Source organism: Zingiber officinale, chromosome 4A, assembly GCF_018446385.1.
Source record: "Zingiber officinale cultivar Zhangliang chromosome 4A, Zo_v1.1, whole genome shotgun sequence".
Lineage (NCBI taxonomy): Eukaryota > Viridiplantae > Streptophyta > Magnoliopsida > Zingiberales > Zingiberaceae > Zingiber > Zingiber officinale.
The window spans coordinates 150,538,687-150,560,676 of record NC_055992.1 but is presented as its reverse complement, the minus strand read 5'-3'; the positions used below and the strand labels follow the sequence as shown (position 1 = coordinate 150,560,676).

Here is a 21,990-nt window from a genome sequence, read left to right as displayed (position 1 = left end):
CCATTGATATACAAAGAAAATATCGTAACTAATAAGAAAATGACCTTGAGTTTAACCATTGAGAAAATGATTTTTTTAAGAAAACGATGAAAAAAGATTAAGAAAACGATTAAAAAAGAAGGTACAATGCCACTCGGGCAATTCATCAATTTCAGATATAGTTGAGACTCAAAACACAAAATATACTACTAGTCGTTACTTCAAAACATTCTGATTAAAGGAAAGAATAAAAACATTTGCCTTTCAGTGGTCGATTTAACATAGTGGTAACGTTCGGTTCCCATTTGGAATCATCCAGGATGGGGATACAAGAGCATGAAATGTCTGAAATAGTATCTCAAAATATCACTTCTCTACTTAGCTTGATTTTCGGTTGCAGCAGCTTCGAATGTCTCCCCAGGCACTAGCTCAGGGACGTCATCGTCGTTTTCATCCTGCTTTCGATTGGCAGCAGGTGCCTGCTTTTGCAAGTGTTCTGCAAGCCTCTTCAGGTGTTCTAGGTTGTCAGGGCCTGGATATCAGAAACAAAATATTAGTGCACACTTCAAAGGACAAGATACAACCCCTAGGAGCATCGTTAAAAAACCAAACTAAAAATGGAATTGAACCGATAGATCAATTGGCGGAATTGCAAATCCAGAAGGAACCAACCTGGACAGACTATTTGGTCAAACCAACCTACATTAGCTAGTTCAGGTCCATATTTCTTCCTACTATCCTAAAATTTTTAGTTATGAAAACACATAATTATACAGAAACCAATATTTAAAAAAAGTATTTACCAGGGCCAAAGAAATAATTATGATAAAAATTTAATCTAACACCTGACCTAGTATAAATTTTAAAGGACACTAAGAAGGTCATTGCTTAATTGTTGGTCAATAACTTGCGTTAGCATGTTGAATGGCTAGACTTGCTGATGTAGGAATGGAACACTGGAAGTCAAGCAGATGAAACAACCAAAAGAGTGTAGGTGTGAAACGCTTGGTGCGTCTCCATCGAGCATTGTCAGTTAGGGAGCTAGCTTAGGTAGGCTGGAATCAAGAATTGGTGATTGAGCACATAGGAGGGGCTGGCCAACATTATCATTGGCGTCCAGCCAACATTATCATTGGTGTCCGGCCAACATTTTATCGCTGGTACAAGGCTGTCGACTGCTGAGACATGCAGACGAGGTCAAGCATGGAAGTGTGTATGGCTGTATGGTGTCATTTTAGTTGTCAGCTAGGGTTTGAGGGAAATCTAGGCCTTTTGCATAATAATTGGTAGATTAGGTTAAAACGCAAAAAGCCCATTTATCCATCCCAAGTTTCATTATTTAGAATGGTATTTTTGACAAGTTGAAATCCCTGACAAACCCATTTCCTTTTTTATTGAATCAGTCAATCGAGTAGATTGGGTTTTCATGATTTTTAAACACTTCTGATCCAATAAAACAACTGAATCGGTGAGGAAACTAGGCCCTTTTTTGGTTGTACATGCCACTCCGGTTAGTTTGTAATGACTATACCTAGGAGGACTCAAAGTAACAACTTAGTAATCCTCATAACTTTTTTCACCACTCCCATGTAAACAAGGTGCATCATTTACAGTAACTGTCACCATTCCCATATAAGCAAAAGCAAACAAAGAATTTATCAGTAAATAGAGAAGCAAAATATGATATCATAAACATTTAACAATTCACAACAAAAGAGGGAACATAGACAACCTGAAGCTAGGAGTATAGAATAAAACCACAACCAGTTCCAAACCAATTCAAAAAAGTCATGGGATACACACCACTACAAATCAGTTAAACAAATTTTGCAGACTAGAAAAATGGCGGTAGCAAACAATTGCGAAATTAGAACATGTTGAACAACCAAAAAGGAGTACAGAGAGTAGAGATAAAAGTACCAAGCTGGTTAATGATTCCAGGTAGCAGATCTTGAAGTTCTGTTCAAAGAAAACTTTGAATGAGTGGTCTACTTAAGAATGATAAATTTGAGAGAAAACACACAAACTATAATAAATATAAATCAGGCTTTCTATTGACATTCATCGCTCCTATGTTTGATATTAATCAGATCACTTACTCTTTGACTGAGGAGATCCACTGACAACCCATGTATTTGCAGCAATTGAAGCTTGTACTGAGTAGAAGAAGGGAAATCAGCATGTAAATCAGTAACTGATTACTGTTGCTTTTCTTTTTTATTCTTGTGATGTAATTACCTTTAGGATTAATAAATTGAATAACATGATCATCCTTAAAAATGTTGACTTCTTCTATAGCAGGGATAGAATTTACGCCTATTCTTTTCAAAGTGCTTTGAAGCCTCTTATCATCTGTTGTTGTCGCCTTGTGAACTGCCTTCTTCTTTCTGATAAAAGATGTAAGGAGTAATAAGGATAAAAAAAATGTGGTCAAACAGCCTCCATAAGCTGTTAACACTTAACACAAACTGCTGATAGGCAAAACCCTAGTATTAGATTATGATCATATACACCAATGATAGGCAAATAGACAGTGAACATTTGTTCCCAATAGGCAATAAAATAAGTATTTACCTCCGTACACTTCCTTTTCCACCGGTGCGGACGGCACCGGCCATCCTCCTAAGCTTCTCTACATCCATCTGCACAGAAAGGAAACATCTTCTTACTTCATATTTACGTAGTGCTTTGTCAAGTATGCATATTCTCTGTGAGCAAAAGCTTTAAATTGTTACATCTGGTTGATACGCTTATTGGTAAAAAAACTAAAATTTTCAGAACAAAAGCTTAGTGGCAAGAACGGTGAAACAAATCCCGACCACATACTCCTGTTTGATCAAATTTCAAAAAAAAACATAGAAAAACAATCATTCCTATTGAGCATCTTAACATCGACGAGTATATTAAACTCTTCACTGCAAATATTAAAGGTCTTAGGTAAGAAAACAATAGCATCAGGGAAATAGAGAAGACTGGGACCTCTCAGAATGAAGATTATGTTTTACAAACCTTAGCAACCGATATTTTGGCCACAAACAAGTAAAGCCATTTACAATGCCACAGATGATCAAAAGACGAACTATCCATAACCAGAGCAATAAGCTTTGTTAGCTCAACAAATCCCCCGATTACCGAATTAGAAAGGCACAATATTTAATCATTATCCCTACGTAGATTAATAATCCTCTCAAAAACAATTACTGCCTAAGACCATTAGTTAAAAACAAGCAGTGGAAGATGATAAAATAACTCTCTATTGTGCATGGGTTGAGCACGTGAGCGAGTTAATCACAGGTGACACTTGTTTGCATGGAAACCACAGAAAAAGGAAAGCAAATAGTTTGGAATAAGAACACTTCAAATCCATGAAATGGTCATCAACAAAGCCCAATATTAAAATTATACAAATGTAGAGCCTATGACCAAAGACGTGGCGTGACGGATAACATACGAAGACAAAAATGAGCATAGATCTCCCCAAAAAACAAATTTTTTAGGCAAGAACCACATAAGAAGGAATCCAAATCCCCATTCCCCAGAAAGTTAGTTTTCTCTACAACTTTGAGAGAGTCGATCAAAACCAGAAACCTCAATAAGTCAGAAAATCTTAAACGAGTGTAGACAGGTATAAAAAAAAATCAGTGGCCCTAACAATGGAAAGATGAAGAATTGTTGCCTTTACCGATTTAGACTGCGATTGAGTGAAGTGGAGGCCGCCGACGCCGCAACTTGGAATCGAAGAGAAGAGATAGGGCGGAGAAGCGCATATAAATGCCTCGTAACACCCTAATTACTAAATTAGCCACGAGAGAAAGTCGAAATGACGAAATTGGCAACGCAATTATCGGGTTTAAATATACCCGAAACCCGATAGGAAAAACCGATCCGTGTCTGCTGCGTTCATAAAGATTGAGTTAATCCGGATTAAAATATTAATGAGCAAAAATCATTTAATTTATTGATGACTACCTAAAAAAAATAAAAAAGAAAACACGAATGATTATTGTATATGTGTGGCAGAAGTTAAGATTTAATATAATAATTATAGATCAATTTGTCGCAAATCGAGATTATAGGACAATCGATCTCTTTTAATAGCACCTTTTATCTATTGCTCCATCTAATCGTTATTTCTCATTGCCAAAATTTGAATCTAGACTTTAGACATTTTTATTTATAAAATGTCTAAAACCAAATTTTACTTTGCATGTGATCATTAAAAAATGAATAGGATTTGGAAGTGGTTCGAGTCTCAAAATCATTTTTATAAAGCATGATATACTAGATTTTTTTTGAGATCCATATTGACAGAAACTTGATAATTTCTTTGTGCATAAATCTTAGTATTGTATTTGCATTTTAAAATGTTTTTTATGTATATAATCTAAAGGTGTTATTAAATTATATTAAAGATATTATAAAATATTATAAGTATTATCAAGGTAAAACATAGAAACCTGGCTAGCCGCTAGTGGCCAAGGTGGGGTCGGTACAGGTCCATTTCCATGTGGATCCTATTTTTTTCTCATACTCATTATTAGTAAGATGAAATATAATATTTTTATTATTATGAATTTTAATTTATATGTTTCGTTAATGAATTATTTATATAGTATTAGTTTTATTTTATTTTATCTAAATTTCAAAGACTTATTTTTTTTACACCGGATCCTTTAATGTCTAAGATCGACCTTGCATAGAAGATACGCATTTAAATTTAATTAAATTTTAGTTCCTATCAAATTGTTTTCCCCGCCTTATTAAATTTTTGGGTTGTCACTTTCAAATACAAAATGATCCTCAATGTTAGAACATGAACAACATGATTATCATTTTACAAAAACTATCGCATATAAAACTCTAAAATCTTTTGTGTTTGAAACATCTGGTAAATTTGGTATTAGAATGATGATCCAAATAAGATGTCTTATGGGTAGAATAGTACTTTTAAACAAAGGAAACGGAGATCCGAAATAAATCAAGAGTGACTAAATAAATGAACAGAAATTCAAAATAGGTCAAGAGTGACCGGATGTTTACAATGAGGTCTAAAATAGATCAAGAGTGATCGAATACTTGAAGGGAAGTCTAGAGCAGGTCAAAAGTGATCAAATATTTACGGAGAGATCTAGAACAAGTCAACAATGTCTAGATGTTTACAATGAGACCCGTAGCAGGTCAAGAGTGATCAAATACTTTTAGAGATATCCATACTATGAAAATAATGATGGTTCTTCATTTAAGAGGATGATTATTGGAAATATAATTAAATTCCCATATTAAAAATACATAGAAAATATTATGAGTTTAAAAGATGAAAGACATCTCCATTGATATGAGGTATTTTGAGTAGAGCTCAAAAATAAATCCACGAGGACTTAGATCCAAAGTGAACAATATTATATCATTATAGAGATATGTGAATTCTTTTGGTCCTAACCATTAGTATTAAAGCCAAATTGCAAAAGGAACTCCACATATCGATACAAAGCTTGTCTAGTATCGCATGCTACGATATCACATGGATCTGTACAATGGTATGATATTATCCACTTTGAACCTAAGTCATGAATATGAATTTGTCACTTCATGTAGGTATGAATTTGTCTAAATCGATGGATTGTTGTATCCATTACAGGTAGAATGAGTTGGCAGGAGTAAAAATATTAAGGCACAAGATATGCATGAACCTAAAATGGTTCATTTAATGATGTAGAAATTTATAACAAAGGTATACCATACCTAATATTAGGGCAACCTATATTAGGTCCATGCATGAGTTAACAAGAGTAGCATTAATTTTATTAATTATATACATGTGAATTATATTAAATAGCTAAATAATGTATTTATTTATGATAGATTATGGTTACAAAGAATATTATAGTTAAACTTAATGTGAGAGAGAAATTATATGGGGATAATTATAAAATATGACATCTCAAAATATAATATGTTCTTGAGAACCAAGAAATTTTAGAAGTTATAAATCAGTTTATGGAATAACTTACTGATGGTTCAACAACATAGCATAAACGTGATCTTAATGCTTATAAGGCATGGAAGAAAAATGACTTTATAATGCTAAGGATATATTATTGATTAGTTCAACAGTAGATAACCTAGTCTATGAGTATGAGTCATATCCATCGGCTTATGATGTTTGGGTTGCCTTGAAAGAAAATTACAGTGGAGTAAACTTGAGTAAGCTTTGTCAGTTGACAATTAAGTTTAACGGCTAAAAAAAAAAATGTTTGCATGCATTCATGGCCTAACATTTGAAGCAAATGATTAATATGATTCTGGAGCTAAAGGTTGTTGGTCATTAGCAAGTTATGAACAATAAGTTCAGGCAGTTATCTATTCCCTTCCTGATTCTTGGAGACGATAAAACAGAATTTAACTCACAATTAAAGTATCAAGATTTTCACTGATATCTTTCGTCATGTTGAACTAGAAGAGGAGAGTAGAATCCGTAAAGATTTCTGGATAAACTTTTATAGCTAATGGTTCTGTTAATGCATCCGAATTCAAGAATAAGAGGAAATGGTTCCAAAAGAAAAAGGGAAAGGAAAAAAAGAAATTATCAAAACTATTGATGTTGGGCCCAAATAAAAAGAAGTCCATGGGGAAGAAACATCGACAAAAGCCTAAAAGCAAATTAACTTGCTATAACTGTGGCAAGAAGAGCTACTTTGCTTGAGAATGTACTGAGCTGAAAAAAGTAAATCCATATTTATCTTCTATTCATGAGCATTATGTTGTTAGTACAGTATTGTTAGTTAATTTTATCCTTTGTAGATTATAGATTCATGAGCAACAAATCATGTAGCTCGTGATCAAGTTACATTCGTGGACTACCATCGAGTACCAATTGACAGCAAGTGGATATATATATATATATATATATATGGGAAACAATATAAGGATTGAAGTCAAAAGAGTTGGTACATTCAAACTCAACCTACATGGTGAGCATACCTTGTTTCTATATAATGTCATTTATGCTCCTAAGATTTGACGGAATTTGATTTTTGTTACAAGTCTTCTTAATTTAGGTTATTGTATAAACTTTTATAGTTGATACGTTGAATTTTATATTAATTCTGTGTTAATAGGGTATGATTATGTAATGAATGGTTTCTTAGTTCTTGATATAAAACCTGATATTAATTATGATATTAATAGTTATTTTTCAAATATTGCTCTTATTAATGATGCTGATATTGATGTTCAAGTTTGGTATGCTAGATTAGAAAATATTAGACAAGAACGAATGAATTGATTAGCTAAATAGGGTCTACTATATGCTCATACTAAGATTATCGTGTTGCATATGAGTATTATCTTACTCGAAAAATAACTAGAAAAACATTTGGTAAACCTATTAGAGCTTAATCTCCATTGTAATTAAGTCATTCGGATATTTATGGTCCGATGAATGTGAAAGCTTGACATGGAGGTTTCTATTTTATTATATTTATTAATGACTTCACACGTTTCAGTAATGTATATTTGATTTCTTATAAATCTGAAGCATTAGATTGTTTCAAACGTTATATAAATGAAGTTGAGAATCAATTGGATCGTAAGGTTAAAACCTTACACACTGACCATGGGGGTGAATATTTGTCTGATCAATTTAAGATAATGTGTAATGAATGAAAAAGGGATTATTAAACAACTAACAATTCCAGGAACTCCACAATAAAATAGGGTTACTTAAAGAAGAAATCAAACTCTTTTAGATATAGTTAAGTCAATGATGACTCAAGCTAATTCGTCAATTTTCTATTAGGAAGATGCATTATTAGCAGCAATCTGTATCCTTAATCGAGTGCCTTCTAAAGATGTTCAATCTACTTCATATAAATGTTGGACAGTTAGGAAATTATATTTAAGTAATCTAAGACCTTAGGGTTAGCTGCTTATGTTAATAATAAGACTCATAAATATGAAAAATTATGGTCTAGAGATAAAATATGTATCTTTATAAGATATTCTAATACTTCCAAGGGTTATGTTTTCATTGGTGAGCAATAAGATGGAATCATCTATGAAATAGAATCTAGAAATACTATTTTTCTCAAATTAAGTTCCCAACGAGGGGTAATGTTGATAAAACTATTCCTCTATTTGTAATAAAGGAGGAGGAGGATACTCTATCAACAAATAAGGTATCACAAGAGATACCTAAATTTAGTTAACTCAGTGGGAGTGATTTACGATTAATGAGATGATTTTTCAACAATTTGACATATGATGAAATAGTCATAAGATTATTTCTCAGAGAAGGTTTGATATTGAGAACGAGACATTAATATGATTCTCCTAGTTGATGAGGAACTTCGAACAGTTGAGAAAGCCTTGAGATGCTCAATTAGAAAAAAAAATGGGAAGTTACAATGGATGAAGAAATGAAGTCTATGAAAAAGAATCAAGTTTAGAATTAGTCGATCTTCCTCTAGGCCGAATGGCTCTTAAAAATAAGTAGATTTACAAAATTAAGAGGAAAACAGATGGATCGATTAATCAATAAAAAGTTTGTTTAGTAGCAATAGGATATATCCAACTAGAGAATTGATTTTGAAAAGACATTTCTCTTATTTTGATATTTGTATCAATACGTGTCATCTTAGTTATAGTAGCATATTTTGACTTGAAATTATATCAAATGGATATAAAAATAGCTTTCCTTAATGTTAATATTGATGAAAAAATCTATATGACACAACCAGAAGATTATATTACTGAAGGCCAAGAGAATAAAATATGTAGATTTCAATATATAGGTTAAAACAAGCGTCAAGATAATAGAACATAAGATTTAATGAAGTTATTTTGTGTTATAGTTTCGAAATGATCAATGAAGATCATTGTGTTTATCTAAGAAAGGAAAAAAGAAAAATTTGTCATCTTATCTTTATATGTTGATGATATGCTAATAACTAGAAGTAACATAAAGTTTGTGATAAAAGTCAAATCATGACTTTCATCACAATTTGATATAACAGGTATGAGAGAAGTTAAGTGTATCTTAGGAGTAAAAATCATAAGAGATTGATCAAAAAACTTTTAAGTTTATTTCAAGAAGCTTATATCACTAAGATGCAACATTTCAATATGTCAGATTGCAACATTGAACAAATGTCTATAGTGAAAGATACTATTATGAGCAAAAGTATATATTCTAAGATTTTTGAGGAAATAACCGATATAAAGAAAAAAATCATATACCAATGACATTGGTAGTTTAATGTACACTATGTTATGTATACGTCTTGATATCAGTTATGTTGTTGGTTTAGTTAACCGTTTCCAGTCAAACCCTAGATCGAGACACTAGAAAGTGATGAAGAGGATATTCAGATATCTTAAAGAGACAACAGATTATTGTCTTTATTTCCAAGAATCTAAGATGAACCTGAAGAGCTGCACAGATACAGATTGGATAGGAGACCTTGATGATAGAAAATTCACATCCGGCTATCTCTTCTTACTGAATAATGGTGTCATCTCATGAAATAGTAAGAAACAAGCTTATGTAGTGCTGTTAACAATGAAAACTGAGTATATGTCTTGTTTAACAGTTGTGTAAAAAGTTATCTAGTCAAAAAGGTTTCTGAAGCATTTAAAGATTGCTGAAGATAATGGAAATTCTGTTACAATGTACTGTAACAATCAAGCTACTATAACTTTTTCTAATAATCCCAAATATCATAGCAAGGGTAAGCACATAATTATTAAATATAATTTTGTAAAGGATATCATTGACAAGAAAAAGATAGTTCTTAAGTATATCCATACTAATGTTATGCTTGTAAATCCTTTTACTAAGTCATTAAGTAAAGTGTCATTTCAAGGACATGTAAAGTGTTTGAAACTTCGTACAATGTAACATATTGCAAAGACCATCAAATATATAAAATGTCTTGATCTATTCAGTGCATATGTCTTTGTTACATTTGGATAAAGTCTCAGTGAACATGTTGGATGGTTGAGATTGATCTACTTACATGGACAATCATATCTATTTGTTAGGTATAAATAGATGGAAGATCATTACTTATGAGACATCTAATGAAATTATGAATAAAGACATACCTGTAAGTTAATGTCATATTGATAGTTGTATCAAGATAAGATCATTTATGAATTGATAATGATTGGAGTAAATGTACTCACCATTTAATTAACCTACTGGAGGCTAGATTATAATTCATGAGTTGAATTCTGGATTAGGTATTGAGAATGTCTAAATCAAAATCAGTATGATGTTAAAATTAAGAAAAATATGCACTCTTTATTAATAAAGAGAAAAAAAAATATCATAGTATGTGATTCATACCACATGTGTTATAGCGATAATAAAGATAGTAGGAGAATAAATGTCTACTTCTATACTATGTGAGACCCTTGAAATTATAAATTAATCTCAATTTTATTCTAAGTGACTATTTAGCTATCTACTTGAAGTTTTAATCAGGATTTATTATTTTAGCATATATCCTAATGACTATGGATGATTCGGTATATGGAATATGACTAAGAAAATGACTGATTAAAATGAATGAATTCTAACTAAAAATTAAGATTAAAATAAATTTATATTTTTAACATTTATTTATAAGTCGACCAATTATATTTTTATTGTGTATATATAATATTTAATTATGAATAATTATATTTATTGAATATATTGAATATGCACTTGATATAATAGTCATTATGAAAAATCAGGCATGTTTATGTTAATGTAAATGATTTAATTTTTCTAGGTGAATACAAAATTTTAATAATTCTTGAAGAGTGACTATGTAAAATATAATAATTTTTTTATCATTAATCACTCACTATATTTACTGTTGCACAAATCATTTTTTTCTTAGATATGAAATGAATGATTTTATTTGGTTTTTTTTGGCCATTTGGTTTTTATGAAAATTTTATCCTCGTGACTCAACTCATTGGGCGCGTAGAAAATGTTGGAGATAACTCTCACAACAAGACGTGGTTGTGGGTTGCCTTTAAAATATGCGTCCAAGTTGAAGATTTGTAGGAGAGGTGTTGTGTAAAAGTTTTTTTGTTTTTTCCCGAAAGCTACGTGTCTTGTGAAAACCTATTCGGAGGCGTAACATCTATTGCCAAGGGGATTTGGTTCGTGGAATTGGGAAAAGTTTTTTGATTTCAGTAATTGCCCTTCTATGACGACAAGCAAAACCACCATTCGGAAAGCGACAATTGTAAGTTTTTATTTGCGTGCATTTATTCAATAAGGCATATGAAATTAGCAACATAATCAACAGAGAGGACTCTTTTGAGAACAGATATACAAAATTAAACATGGATGATTATAAAGAATGCCATTGATATTACCAGTGTCATCGTACAAATTTTAAAAAAAATATAATCTGTAGATGAACATTAAACGAATTGAAAAGGCACATTATATGAAAAATCAAAACCAGCTAACTTTAATGTACACAGGGAGAACTTAGAATAGCCAATGCTTCTTTTTAGGCCTGCGTTGCAGAGGAAGATCTACAGAAACAATTTAATGGAAAATGTTAGCTGCAGTAGAAAGCAGCAGTGCAAAATATCATCTCAAAAAGGTTGGTTGATTGATGATGACCTCGTAGTTGGTAGATAGAATTATAGTGCACCTCGGACCAGAAACTCAGCCATAGCTCTGGAATATCAATCAATCAATAATAAGAATCACGGTGCACAAAAAAAGAATGAAACCATCTGCAAAAAAAAAAAAGAGAGCATATCGATTCACCTCTCTCCTAATTCCTATCTTGAAATTCAAGTCTCATATGTTTTAGTACATCTCTTTGTGTTTGTGATGTTCTGCTCAATTCATGTCGTAATCCAAAGTACAACTTATGAACACTTAGAAGCCAACCTCCAAAATATTAGTTCCTAATGAAATTCGAACTTTGATCCCTTTACTTATTCCTCTTAGTGTTTTCCCACTGTAGGAGTCGTTATGGTACGAGAATAACAAGGCAGATCAGATGGTAGAGTGTAAGATTAGACCTGTCCTAAATAAACATGGATACTCATTGAACAACTCAGTATGATATTGTCAGGATTGCGTTTAGATCAGCAACTAACATGGCTATCAGTTGACTTTGGCTATGAAGGATCAAGGGCAATCAACATCGCATTGATCAACATGGCTATCAGAGTTGACTTGGACTAGCATAACCATTCAATAACATACTAACTCAGGAACTATTATTAATCCAACACCGAGTTCGATCAGTAGAGCAAAATTACATGATAAAGCAACCAGTGTTGCCTGCTTAGCAATAGAACAAAAATTTCACAACTTTCTAATTCTTGAAGGAATTAGTTAAATAAGTGGAAATAATACTGCAAAACCAGAAACATTATAATGGGATTGATGGAATGTTCTGCGCTAGATCAGAGTGTAATTTAACTTATTTTAGGACACTGGAAATGGGATTGTGCAGAATTACCTCTTTGAGGAGCCTGATTTTGTGGCACAATCTCAACAAAACACATATCTCTGAATGAAGTTAGAAGACATATTTTTGCTTGAAACTGCACATAAATAAGCAAAATTATTGTTATCAAAAGCATCTAGATCTTCTGGGAAAGATTTTGGTCAAAAACAAATTAATTCTCGAAATCATCTAGAATAACAAATCAGCCAACCACGAAAGAGGGACAGTATTTAGGTGGTCTAATCACCAGAGCGACTATAGAGCATCAATCTTAAGTGTGCATAAACATAGTACTTCTGCATATCATTGTTAGATGTTTTGAATACGATTGCTAGAAGTGGCAATAGCTTTCTTTCTTTACATACCTAAAGAAATAAAGCAAGCTCGTTTAGTTGCACCAAATTGCAAGAAATAGCTCGAGGAAGATAATGCCCAGAAAAATAGAAGGAATACGTAGATAGATGATGCCCAGAAGTATAATAGATGAATAAAATCCACTTTTTCAAAAATAAACTTCCTTCAATTTTTATACAGAACATGAAATCATCAATTGATATCACTGAGAACCAAAATTTTTATATTATTATTTTTGCTGCAAGGAAAATAGTCAGCAAAAAAAAAAACTAGTTATCTCACACAACAAAAGGAACATTAGAACGGTCATAATTGTTTGGAATAAAGCTAGAGAGTACAAAACATGGATGGATATTCTAACGGCACAAGCAGATAACTGCCTTCTGCCATTGAGTTCATATAGTCATCCATGATCTCTTGATGATTATTTTTATTTCTATTAGTACATATGAAAGGGGCAAAAAAGTGCACTTCAAGAGAAGTGATTCTGATAAAAGACAGAAAATACCTAATGTACATACAAACAAAAGATAGAAAACATGATATTTGCCAGTATGACATAATGTAGAACAGGTCCTGATTAGTCCAAAGTAGTTAAAACTTAAAAAAATAATCATTAGACCAGGTAAATTCCATGACTGTTCCAAGAAAGAGGATAAGGTTTGAATTTCCATTGCATTGCTGACTCAAAATCAAGGTTCCTCATATAGAAGAATGTGGCAATTAACTTTTCAAACAAAAAACATCTTGCAAGATTCTGGCAGGTGCTAATAATAAAAGCATAACAAGATCAGTCAGATAAGAATGTATGAGAAAATAGTAAAATCGGTGCAGGATGTATACATCTAAATGAACCAAAATGAATATACCTTATCGGCTGCAGCTTGTAAGGTAACATGATCTCCCCATTCACCAGATCTGTATTATAACAGTACAGCAATATATCAATGACCTATAGCTAGTAGCTTATCAAGAAAGAGCTACATAGATCATTTATTTATTTATTTATTTTTTAAATTTTTAAATGAAAACAAGCAGCTCATCACTAGGCAGACACCACAAGGCATAGTGAGAACATGATGCCGGCAACTTTTAGACTTATTCATTTTTTTTCATGATGCTTTAAGCCAGCAGCATTTCATAGCTTCTGAATCAATATAACATTGAAGAAAAAGTAAATTAGTGTAAATCACGTACTTGGCCATTTTCTTATAATAACGCTTGTACTTCATGGGTACATATCCTTCATAATACAGGGGGAATTCTTTAAGCTGCATTATAAAATGAAAAAAGAATGTGAGAAATCATAAAGATTTTCTTGTTCCTTTAAGATCTAAAGAAATTAGGATAACCTTCTAATGGAGTAACTAAACAGGACTACAAGACAAGGCCATTTAAGCAATCCAAATAATAGTTATAGAAATGCCACAACAGTCAATAGCGATAATAAAACAATGAACCAAGTAATATATAAATGGAATAAACTTAGTAAAACCTGCTTCACTATCTCTTTCCGAACATGCTTGTGATATTCTGAAGACCTGTAAAGCTGATCTGAGAGTGCACGAAACTTCGATATGTAGAGAATGTCAGTAGGTCCATTGAGTCTTCCTAGATCATATGTATTCACTTTAAAAATGTACCAACTAGATACCTGACAATTGCCATCACCTGAGACCCTAACTTCGTATAGGCCATAAGCATTTAATCTAGCACAGAACACAATTGTCAGTGTCAAATCTAATAAAACAGGAACAGAATGCAACTTTAGTGCCAACTGAACTCTTGTAAGACAGCATTATTAGCATGACCTATTCTTCCAATTCAAACTATATATATGAACAAACAAAGAGAAATGTGTTTATACATAGGGCTATAAATGAACCAAGCGTTCATGAACAAGCTTGATGTTAGCTTGGTAAAAGCTTGTTTATGTTCGTTCAATATACATAAGATTAATTAAACAAACAAGCTTGAACAGCTCGTTAAGCTAAATAAACAAGCTTGAAAACATATGTATTCAGCTCGTTAACGTTCGTGAACAACGTTCATGAACAATGTTCACGAACCATATTCATTAATAAAATTCTTTTCAATATGCTAAATAAACAATAAAATAAAATAAAATAATTAAAATTATCAAACTCAATAACCAATTAAACAACTAAAAATTTCAAGCAATCAAACAAGCTTGAATTGAGAGCTTGATAACATCTAAACGAGCCAAGCTCGAACCAAGCTCAAGCCAAGCTTGAATTGAGAGATTGATAACATCTAAATGAACCAAGCTCAAAAGCTCATAAAAAATAAACCAAGCCAAGCTTGAACACTCATTTCAAAAGCTTGGTTCATTTTAAGCTCGGCTCGGCTCGACTTGGTTACCTTATCAAACAAGCTTGAACACCTCAAAGCTCGGCTCGACTCGACTTGTTTACAACCCTATTTATACATATAAAGAGATGCACTGTGCAAAGAGAAAACTAAATTTCATTTCAGAGAAAGGAAGCAAACAAAACAATCTAGGGAAAATTCAATATTTCATAGATGAACTATTTTCATATGATGCAACTTAGGTACACATATTTGGGTGTGGTCACATATATGAACTTATATAAATTTGCAATTAGGTTTATCCATCAAAATAATTGAACAAAAGCAAAGAGAAAGCTGACTTCGTCATCTAGTCAACATTTTAATTAAATATATGTAATATTAATTTAAGGGGCAAAGTTCCTTACTTTCCCTCCTATCTCTCTTCCGCTCTCCCTATTCCAAAGTTTCTTTCTGTCCCTTATATCTTCCTCTATCCATCTCTTCTCTGTTACTACCTAGGCAGCAATGACCATTGTCCTTTTCTCTCTCTTCCTCTTCTATCCCTCTCTCTTTTTGCCACCTCCCTAAATGAGGCTGCCTCTTTCCTTGTCTTCTTTCTTTCTTCCTATATTATGTCTCCTCTCTCATAACTTAAAGTGGGTAGCGCATATCATGGAAAAGAAAACAAACTTTAAAGTAGAGCTATAATAAGAGGCTTTAATTGGAGAAAATTAGAAAAATGTGAAATATAAGCATCTGTTTGTAGCCAATTAAAAATTGCAGGAAAAGAAAAGAACCTCTGAAGGAGCCGTTGGTGATCTAGACTGGCATCACTAAAGCTTGGGAAGAATGTATTTACTCGTGGCACATGCTGCCAGAATTTAAGTTGTTAGAAATTTCAAGTTACTTTCTTAGGGAAACTAGGTGAAACCAAGACGAGGAAAATATCAAACAGAAGTCTAAAATGTTTCATGAAGTATATGAACAAATGTGTGAGATCCAGTTGCAAGTTATAGAGACTAATAAGACTAAAGTCCATCAAATATTAATATGTTTGTATTTATGTTGTGAATAGTGCAAACTATTAAATAGCAATGTGATTGTTCATATTACAAAAGAAAAAAAAAAGTGTGCACCATCAGACCTAAAACACAACAAAAATTGAATGAGTGTTCTGTTAGCTTAGAAAACAACCATAATTTAGAAACAAGATGGCCAAATATAATGAAAAAAGTTAAAGAAGGAAAATATAAATTTATGTGGCATGGAAAGCAAATACTGAAAAAGGAACCACTGCATGTTCGATAATATTCTTCACATGAAATTTCATTTGCATCCATAATGTTTTTATACATAAAAGGACTCTCATAACCACAATAAATCATCCACTAATTCACAAAGTACCCAAAGAAAGAAAGGAACATCATCATACCGGCACCGAAGGCAAATTGGAAAGGCGTCTAGCAATTTCATTGTCTAAGTTGGCATATTCTTCTGAGAGAATGAGTGCAATCGTCCTATCATCCTTAGTATCATTCTCATGACAGCTTAATATATTCGTTGAAGGACCAGCTTGATTTTGAAATATATGTGCCATATGCAACCTGGAGAACAAAATGGTTTCAGTGTGGAAAAGACATTTAAAACATAGACCATGACGTAATGTAAACTTGGAAAATATACAATCTGTTCTGATCCCTTTTTTTTTCTTTCCTATGAAAGGTTGAGGAGATCTCACCATACACTCTTGAGAAATGAAATGGTGTTAAAATATAAATGGAGCAATCTGTTCGCCTTTGTGACAATAAATGTTTTAAGGGAATTCTACATGCATAGTTTTTTCTGTAATTTGCCATGTGGCAGGGGGGCTGAAGCCTTGTTGTTGACATGCTGTAAATATGATCAAGTTCCCTGAATGTTCATAAAACAGATACGATTTAACATCCAAGTGATTTCATTGTTGATTAGAAAACAATAATTACTGGACTGGATTAGTCAATACCAGTTTAAGTTCAGAAGTATCCTTTTAGACCTAATTTATAGTCCCCAAATTACAGAAAACACATCTCATAGCTTGTTTAACTTTTACCGTGGGCCCAACCTCTCTCCTATTCGTAAAATGAAAACAACCCCTGTTTAACAAAGAGTCCAAGACCCTTAAATTTCCACTCTTTTAAACCTACCTATACATCAACAAGCTGCTTTTTCAACAACCATTCCATTCACTGTTTTAAGATTAATATACACTCATATACTCTAAACTTTGATTTCACAAAAACCTTACTGGGTAGCACTCAGCTCAATTCTTTTTCCTGCATGTTCCTAGAGCTTATCTTCAAATTGGTTGGAGGTCAACCATTTCGAATTTCTTTTTTCAGTAAAATGGATAATGGCCATCTAAGCAACTAGTGTTGTGGTCGCATGTTATAGACAATGAGGGATTTCTAGGGTCTACTTATTTGGGTTGATAACTCAGTGTATGAATGAGTGATCAGGTGGATGATTTAAAATTTTGATCAGGCTCATTCTTTGAGCAGGTGGATCTGGTCAAACATGGTCTCAAAGAGGAAAGATGGATGGCCCAATTTATTAAGCCAAAAAATTCCTTTCTCTTCTCCCCATGGGTTCTGCTATCATCACTTCTCCCTTGTTCACTATCACCACAATCCTCTTTTCTTCTGTCCTCAGTGGAAATTGTTGGAAAAATGTTGTAATATACATCCACCCTATATCCATCTTCCTTTAGTGACTGTGTGTTTATTATGATTATCATCAAATTCCTACAGCAATCAGTTTATTCTCACTTTTGTGCTGCAAGTAAACTTGTGTTAATGTCAAAACTTCATCATATAATTCTATAAACATATACAAATTAACGGAAAACAACAAGCTAGCAGGGCCGACCCTGCAGGAGGGCGACACTGGGTGATGGCCCTGGCCCAGAATTTGGGAGGGCCCAATTTTTTTTTTTTAGTATTATGTATTATAGGCATGTAGTTGGGGCCCTGGGTAGTTGGGCCCAAATTCATATTTCAGAACCTTTTGATATTGTCTTTTCCTTTTATCGTTTTAGGTTGCAATTTGCAAAGTGGTAAAGGATTTGGGGCTGCCATGAAACAATTGGAAGGTATAATCTTATTTTTTGAAAAGTATAGGAATAATGATTTTGTTGCAAGTTTGACTATTACTAAAAGTCTTACATCATATATGAACACAGAGCCAATATTTACAACAAAGCATTATATTTTTAGGAAAAAATAATTTAATGAAAGAGAGGACGATGAAGTTTCACTATCAAAGTCCTTTAGAATTGATTATTTTGTTATTGTTGTTGACATGACGATTGCTTCTTTAAAATGTAGATTTGAGCAAATGAAAACTTTTGAAAATATATTTAGTTTTTTATTTAATTCAAAAATATTAAGAACTTTGGACGATGATGAATTGCGAAAATGTTGTGTCAATCAAAAATCTACTCTAACTCATAACAATTCATCAAATGTTAAGTTAGATGATTTATTTACCAAATTAAAAAAATATTATAAATGACTTTACCAAATATAGTAATGTCTACAATTAATATACTTGAATTTGTTCAAAGTATAAATTGTTATTCAAATGTTGCAATTACTTGTAGAATCTTGTTGACTATGCCTGTTACGGTAGCATCGGCTGAAAGGAGTTTTTTAAATTTAAAATTATTGAAAATATATATGATATCGTCAATGTCGTAAGAAAAATTAAATGGATTGACAATTTTATGTATTGAGAAAGATATTTTGAAAAATCTTGAAACTGATAATATTATAGACGATTTTGCAAATGGAAATACTAGAAGACCTCCTAAGTCGAAGGATCGGGGCTGCAAGCTAGTCCAACAAAAAAGGAAAAAAAAAACGCATTTGAACCTACTACTTCCTAGCTTATACATACTGATGTAGTGACCCAACATCATCAAGGCAAAATAAGAAAATAAAAAAATAAAAAAAAATAAAAAATAAAAAAAAAACTTGAGCAGAATCGAACAAGAATCATGCTGCCTCACTTGCTGACTGTATGACCATATGGAGATTTTTTTTTTCTCGCTCTCTGCTATTGTTTATTAGAAATATACGAACACAGGTTTTGATTGAGTGATTGGAAAGATAAAGTAGGATATCGCATTAGCGTGCCATTTATGATACCAACAACCCTGTTACTCTCCTGAGTAAAGAACGGAGAGAGAAGATTGAAAGTTTTGCCAATTTGCTTATCAATCTATAGTAAATAACCCTAAGATCATCATCATCAACTACATGATTCATAGTATTCAAAGTAACCAACAATATGAAAAAAAAAAACAAATCTTCACAAAATTGCTGGCCTCGAACTGCCATACAAGGACATTAATCTTAGCGCTGAAGGAAAATTCCCCACTTTTCTTGAAAAGAAAACCGCACCTGAGTCAGAAGGAGGGAGACATGGATGGTCGAACGGGAAAACGACGAGGTTCTCCCAAGAACAAATGAAGGCGCTAACCAAAATCCCAAGAAATTGTAAGGGAAGAGGAAAGAACGAAACAAGAGGAGGATGTCGAGGAACCATACACTTGCAGAGGAAGCCGATTGATATGGCAACGATATCAGCAAGCGACGAGAAACAATTGCTTCGCTTCGATCGCCCTCTTTCGTCCACGTCCCGGCGTTTAGCCCCGTCCCAGAAATGAATGATTCCATCACGGTGGCATATCTAAAGAAGTTAACTGTTGGGTTGATTTCATATTGGTCCACGAAGTTTGACGCGTTGTTTACCTAGAAATATTTCTTATTCGTAAAAAAAACATATGTTTTATTCCTGCACTAATTTCTCGATATTCTAAAACATCCCTTCCCGACGGTATTTCTCTGAAATAAAAAAATCTCATTCTCCTAATTGTTTCACGGTTGCCTATAAATTATTTTTATAATTTACAAAGTATGATATAAGGATTGTCTAATATAAATATTATCATCGTTTACTATCATTATTAAATCTTTTCTCCCATAGACAAATACAATTAGTATTTACATATAATATTGATATAATAAATCATGGAATCAATTCGCAATACAAGTAAAATGTATCATGACTAATAGTCGTCATGACGAGAGATGACCTCGGCAAGAAGCTAGGACTTCAATGTATATATATATATATACATTGAAGTCCTAGCTTCTTGCCGAGGTCATCTCTCGTCACGACAACTATGAGCCCTCTCTCAAAAGTACCCTCCCTTGATGAAATGAACCCTCATTAGCTCTCTCTCCCCGCCCTCCTGCGAATCTAGGTTTTCCGATTCTCTTTCACTTTGGCCTCCCTCGATGCGATGAAGCTCCCTACAACGAAGCACCCCCGTGACCCCAACCCTTGTCATGCCCTCCCTCGAGCCTCCCTCACTTGCCGCAACGAAGCTAGTGTTTCCCCACGCCTCCTAGCTTCCTCCCTCGCCACGACGAAGCTCCATTAGCTCCCTCCCTCGCCACGACGAAGTTCCATTATCAGGTAAACATAAATTCAAATAGCAAAAATGTTTAAAGGACAAAACTAGCTAAATTTTGATATGCAAGTTTTATTTCCAAATTTAAACTTGCATATCAAAAAGTTGCTCCACCTGTTGATTTTCTTCACTGTGCCTTGCCCTCCCTTGCTGTGATGAAGCACCCTTGTCGATAAACACTTATGTTTTTCATTTTCTTATTAAGCATGTTTTGTTTCTATCATTCTATGTTATAATTCCTAACCGTTTGCTTTCAGTTTCTATCATTTTGTTTCCCCGCTGTGCCCTATCCTCTCCACTTTTTGCTATTTATCATTTTTAGAAATTGCATGATTACTAATCGTTTGCTTTTAGTTATATCAACTCAAGGAACCCTTAAATCTTAAGGAGAAGGAAAACACATCCACTTTTTTATCACTAATCATTATTGTTTTCATTTGATCACTATTGTTTTCAGGTGTATTCATATTTTGATTTCTTTAATAAAGTTGATGTCATAGGATGGAAAGAGTGTGATAGAGGGGGGTGAATATTATTTTTTTAAAAACACTCATATTCTTTTTAAAACAAAGTAACGCAACGAAAAATAGAGACTCGTTACGATTACTTGGTTCGAAACCTAGATTGACTCCTACTCCAAGGTCTGTGATCCTTGATCGCACCGTTGGACAATCCACTAAAACTCTTCTTTCCGAAAACCTCGGAGAGAAGCATATCGTATAATGAAATGTGTAAGATAGTAACAGCCTACTATCTTACTTGAAATAAAGTACAAAACAAGCTAATTAAAAGTATACCGACACTAGATGTATGATGAAACTTGATCGGTACATCTTGAGTTGAGCAACAACTTGTTTGATGATGAGTAGCAGACTTGTTGTACGAATAGGAGCTTTGCACAGCAATGAACACAGAACATATATACAACCTCAGACCTCGAGTTTCACTTTTATAAGAATTGTCAATGTTTGGTTGACCGATCCTTGGGTTTGGTCAACCGAACTCGCTCCCTTCCTTCTTCGCTGAGATCTGATGCTGATTCGATCTTCAGACATTAATTACATTTAATGGTTCAGTCGACCGATCCCTTTGCTCGGTCGACTGAACAGTGAATTTTCCTGTTCACCTTTAATGTGATGAACTTCCCTATGTTCGGTCGACTGATCAGGTTGGCTTCCCATGTCTGCTTCTGATCGAACTGATCTTTGCCACATCGTTAGTGTTCGATCGACTGATCCTTTTATTCAGTCGACCGATCAGGCCTTGATCGGATGTTGTTCTGCTTTGGTCTGAACTTGTCTCTGATCTGAATTAGCCTTGTTTGGTCGACCGATCCTTCTGTTCAGTCAACCA

General features: G+C 33.2%; 2 protein-coding genes across 5 annotated transcripts; both read right to left on the bottom strand.

Moving 5' to 3' along the window:
• Window positions 1–161: 161 nt before the first annotated feature.
• LOC121971672 (nascent polypeptide-associated complex subunit beta-like) lies at window positions 162–3,765 on the bottom strand. 2 transcript variants are annotated; one of them, XM_042523052.1, is made up of 6 exons: window positions 3,662–3,765; window positions 2,554–2,621; window positions 2,218–2,366; window positions 2,079–2,135; window positions 1,900–1,938; window positions 162–511 (listed from the first exon to the last, which is right to left on the bottom strand). In XM_042523052.1, the coding sequence occupies exons 2-6, from the start codon at window positions 2,619–2,621 to the stop codon at window positions 354–356; spliced, it is 471 nt and encodes a 156-aa protein (XP_042378986.1). In that variant the 5' UTR covers window positions 3,662–3,765; the 3' UTR covers window positions 162–353. The 2 variants fall into 2 exon arrangements, with proteins under 2 accessions (XP_042378986.1, XP_042378987.1); XM_042523053.1 differs by having other exon boundaries at window positions 2,554–2,687; window positions 3,662–3,725.
• Window positions 3,766–11,309: 7,544 nt separating this feature from the next.
• On the bottom strand, window positions 11,310–19,858 carry LOC121971671 (OVARIAN TUMOR DOMAIN-containing deubiquitinating enzyme 12-like). Of its 3 annotated transcripts, XM_042523051.1 has the most exons (11): window positions 19,709–19,858; window positions 19,562–19,635; window positions 16,555–16,726; window positions 15,920–15,993; window positions 14,464–14,518; window positions 14,305–14,379; window positions 14,007–14,080; window positions 13,679–13,727; window positions 12,468–12,552; window positions 11,612–11,668; window positions 11,310–11,520 (listed from the first exon to the last, which is right to left on the bottom strand). In XM_042523051.1, exons 3-11 carry the CDS (start codon window positions 16,717–16,719, stop codon window positions 11,474–11,476), a joined length of 681 nt encoding a protein of 226 aa, XP_042378985.1. In that variant the 5' UTR covers window positions 16,720–16,726; window positions 19,562–19,635; window positions 19,709–19,858; the 3' UTR covers window positions 11,310–11,473. The 3 variants fall into 3 exon arrangements, with proteins under 3 accessions (XP_042378985.1, XP_042378983.1, XP_042378984.1); XM_042523049.1 differs by having other exon boundaries at window positions 14,305–14,518; XM_042523050.1 differs by lacking the exon at window positions 19,562–19,635 and having other exon boundaries at window positions 14,305–14,518; window positions 19,709–19,854.
• Window positions 19,859–21,990: the final 2,132 nt, after the last annotated feature.

What these genes read in the sequence shown, in the direction of transcription:
- LOC121971672 (XM_042523052.1), bottom strand. Translation starts at nt 2,621, where the DNA reads ATGGATGTAGAGAAGCTTAGGAGGATGGCCGGTGCCGTCCGCACCGGT. An exon ending in TGGATCTCCTCAGTCAAAGA is followed by an intron (nt 1,939 to 2,078) that starts GTAAGTGATCTG and finishes TTCTTTGAACAG; the next exon opens with AACTTCAAGATCTGCTACCT. An exon ending in TGGAATCATTAACCAGCTTG is followed by an intron (nt 512 to 1,899) that starts GTACTTTTATCT and finishes TCTGATATCCAG; the next exon opens with GCCCTGACAACCTAGAACAC.
- LOC121971671 (XM_042523049.1), bottom strand. Translation starts at nt 16,719, where the DNA reads ATGGCACATATATTTCAAAATCAAGCTGGTCCTTCAACGAATATATTA. An exon ending in CACCAACGGCTCCTTCAGAG is followed by an intron (nt 14,519 to 15,919) that starts GTTCTTTTCTTT and finishes GTTCTGTGCTAG; the next exon opens with ATTAAATGCTTATGGCCTAT. An exon ending in GGAAAGAGATAGTGAAGCAG is followed by an intron (nt 14,081 to 14,304) that starts GTTTTACTAAGT and finishes TTTATAATGCAG; the next exon opens with CTTAAAGAATTCCCCCTGTA.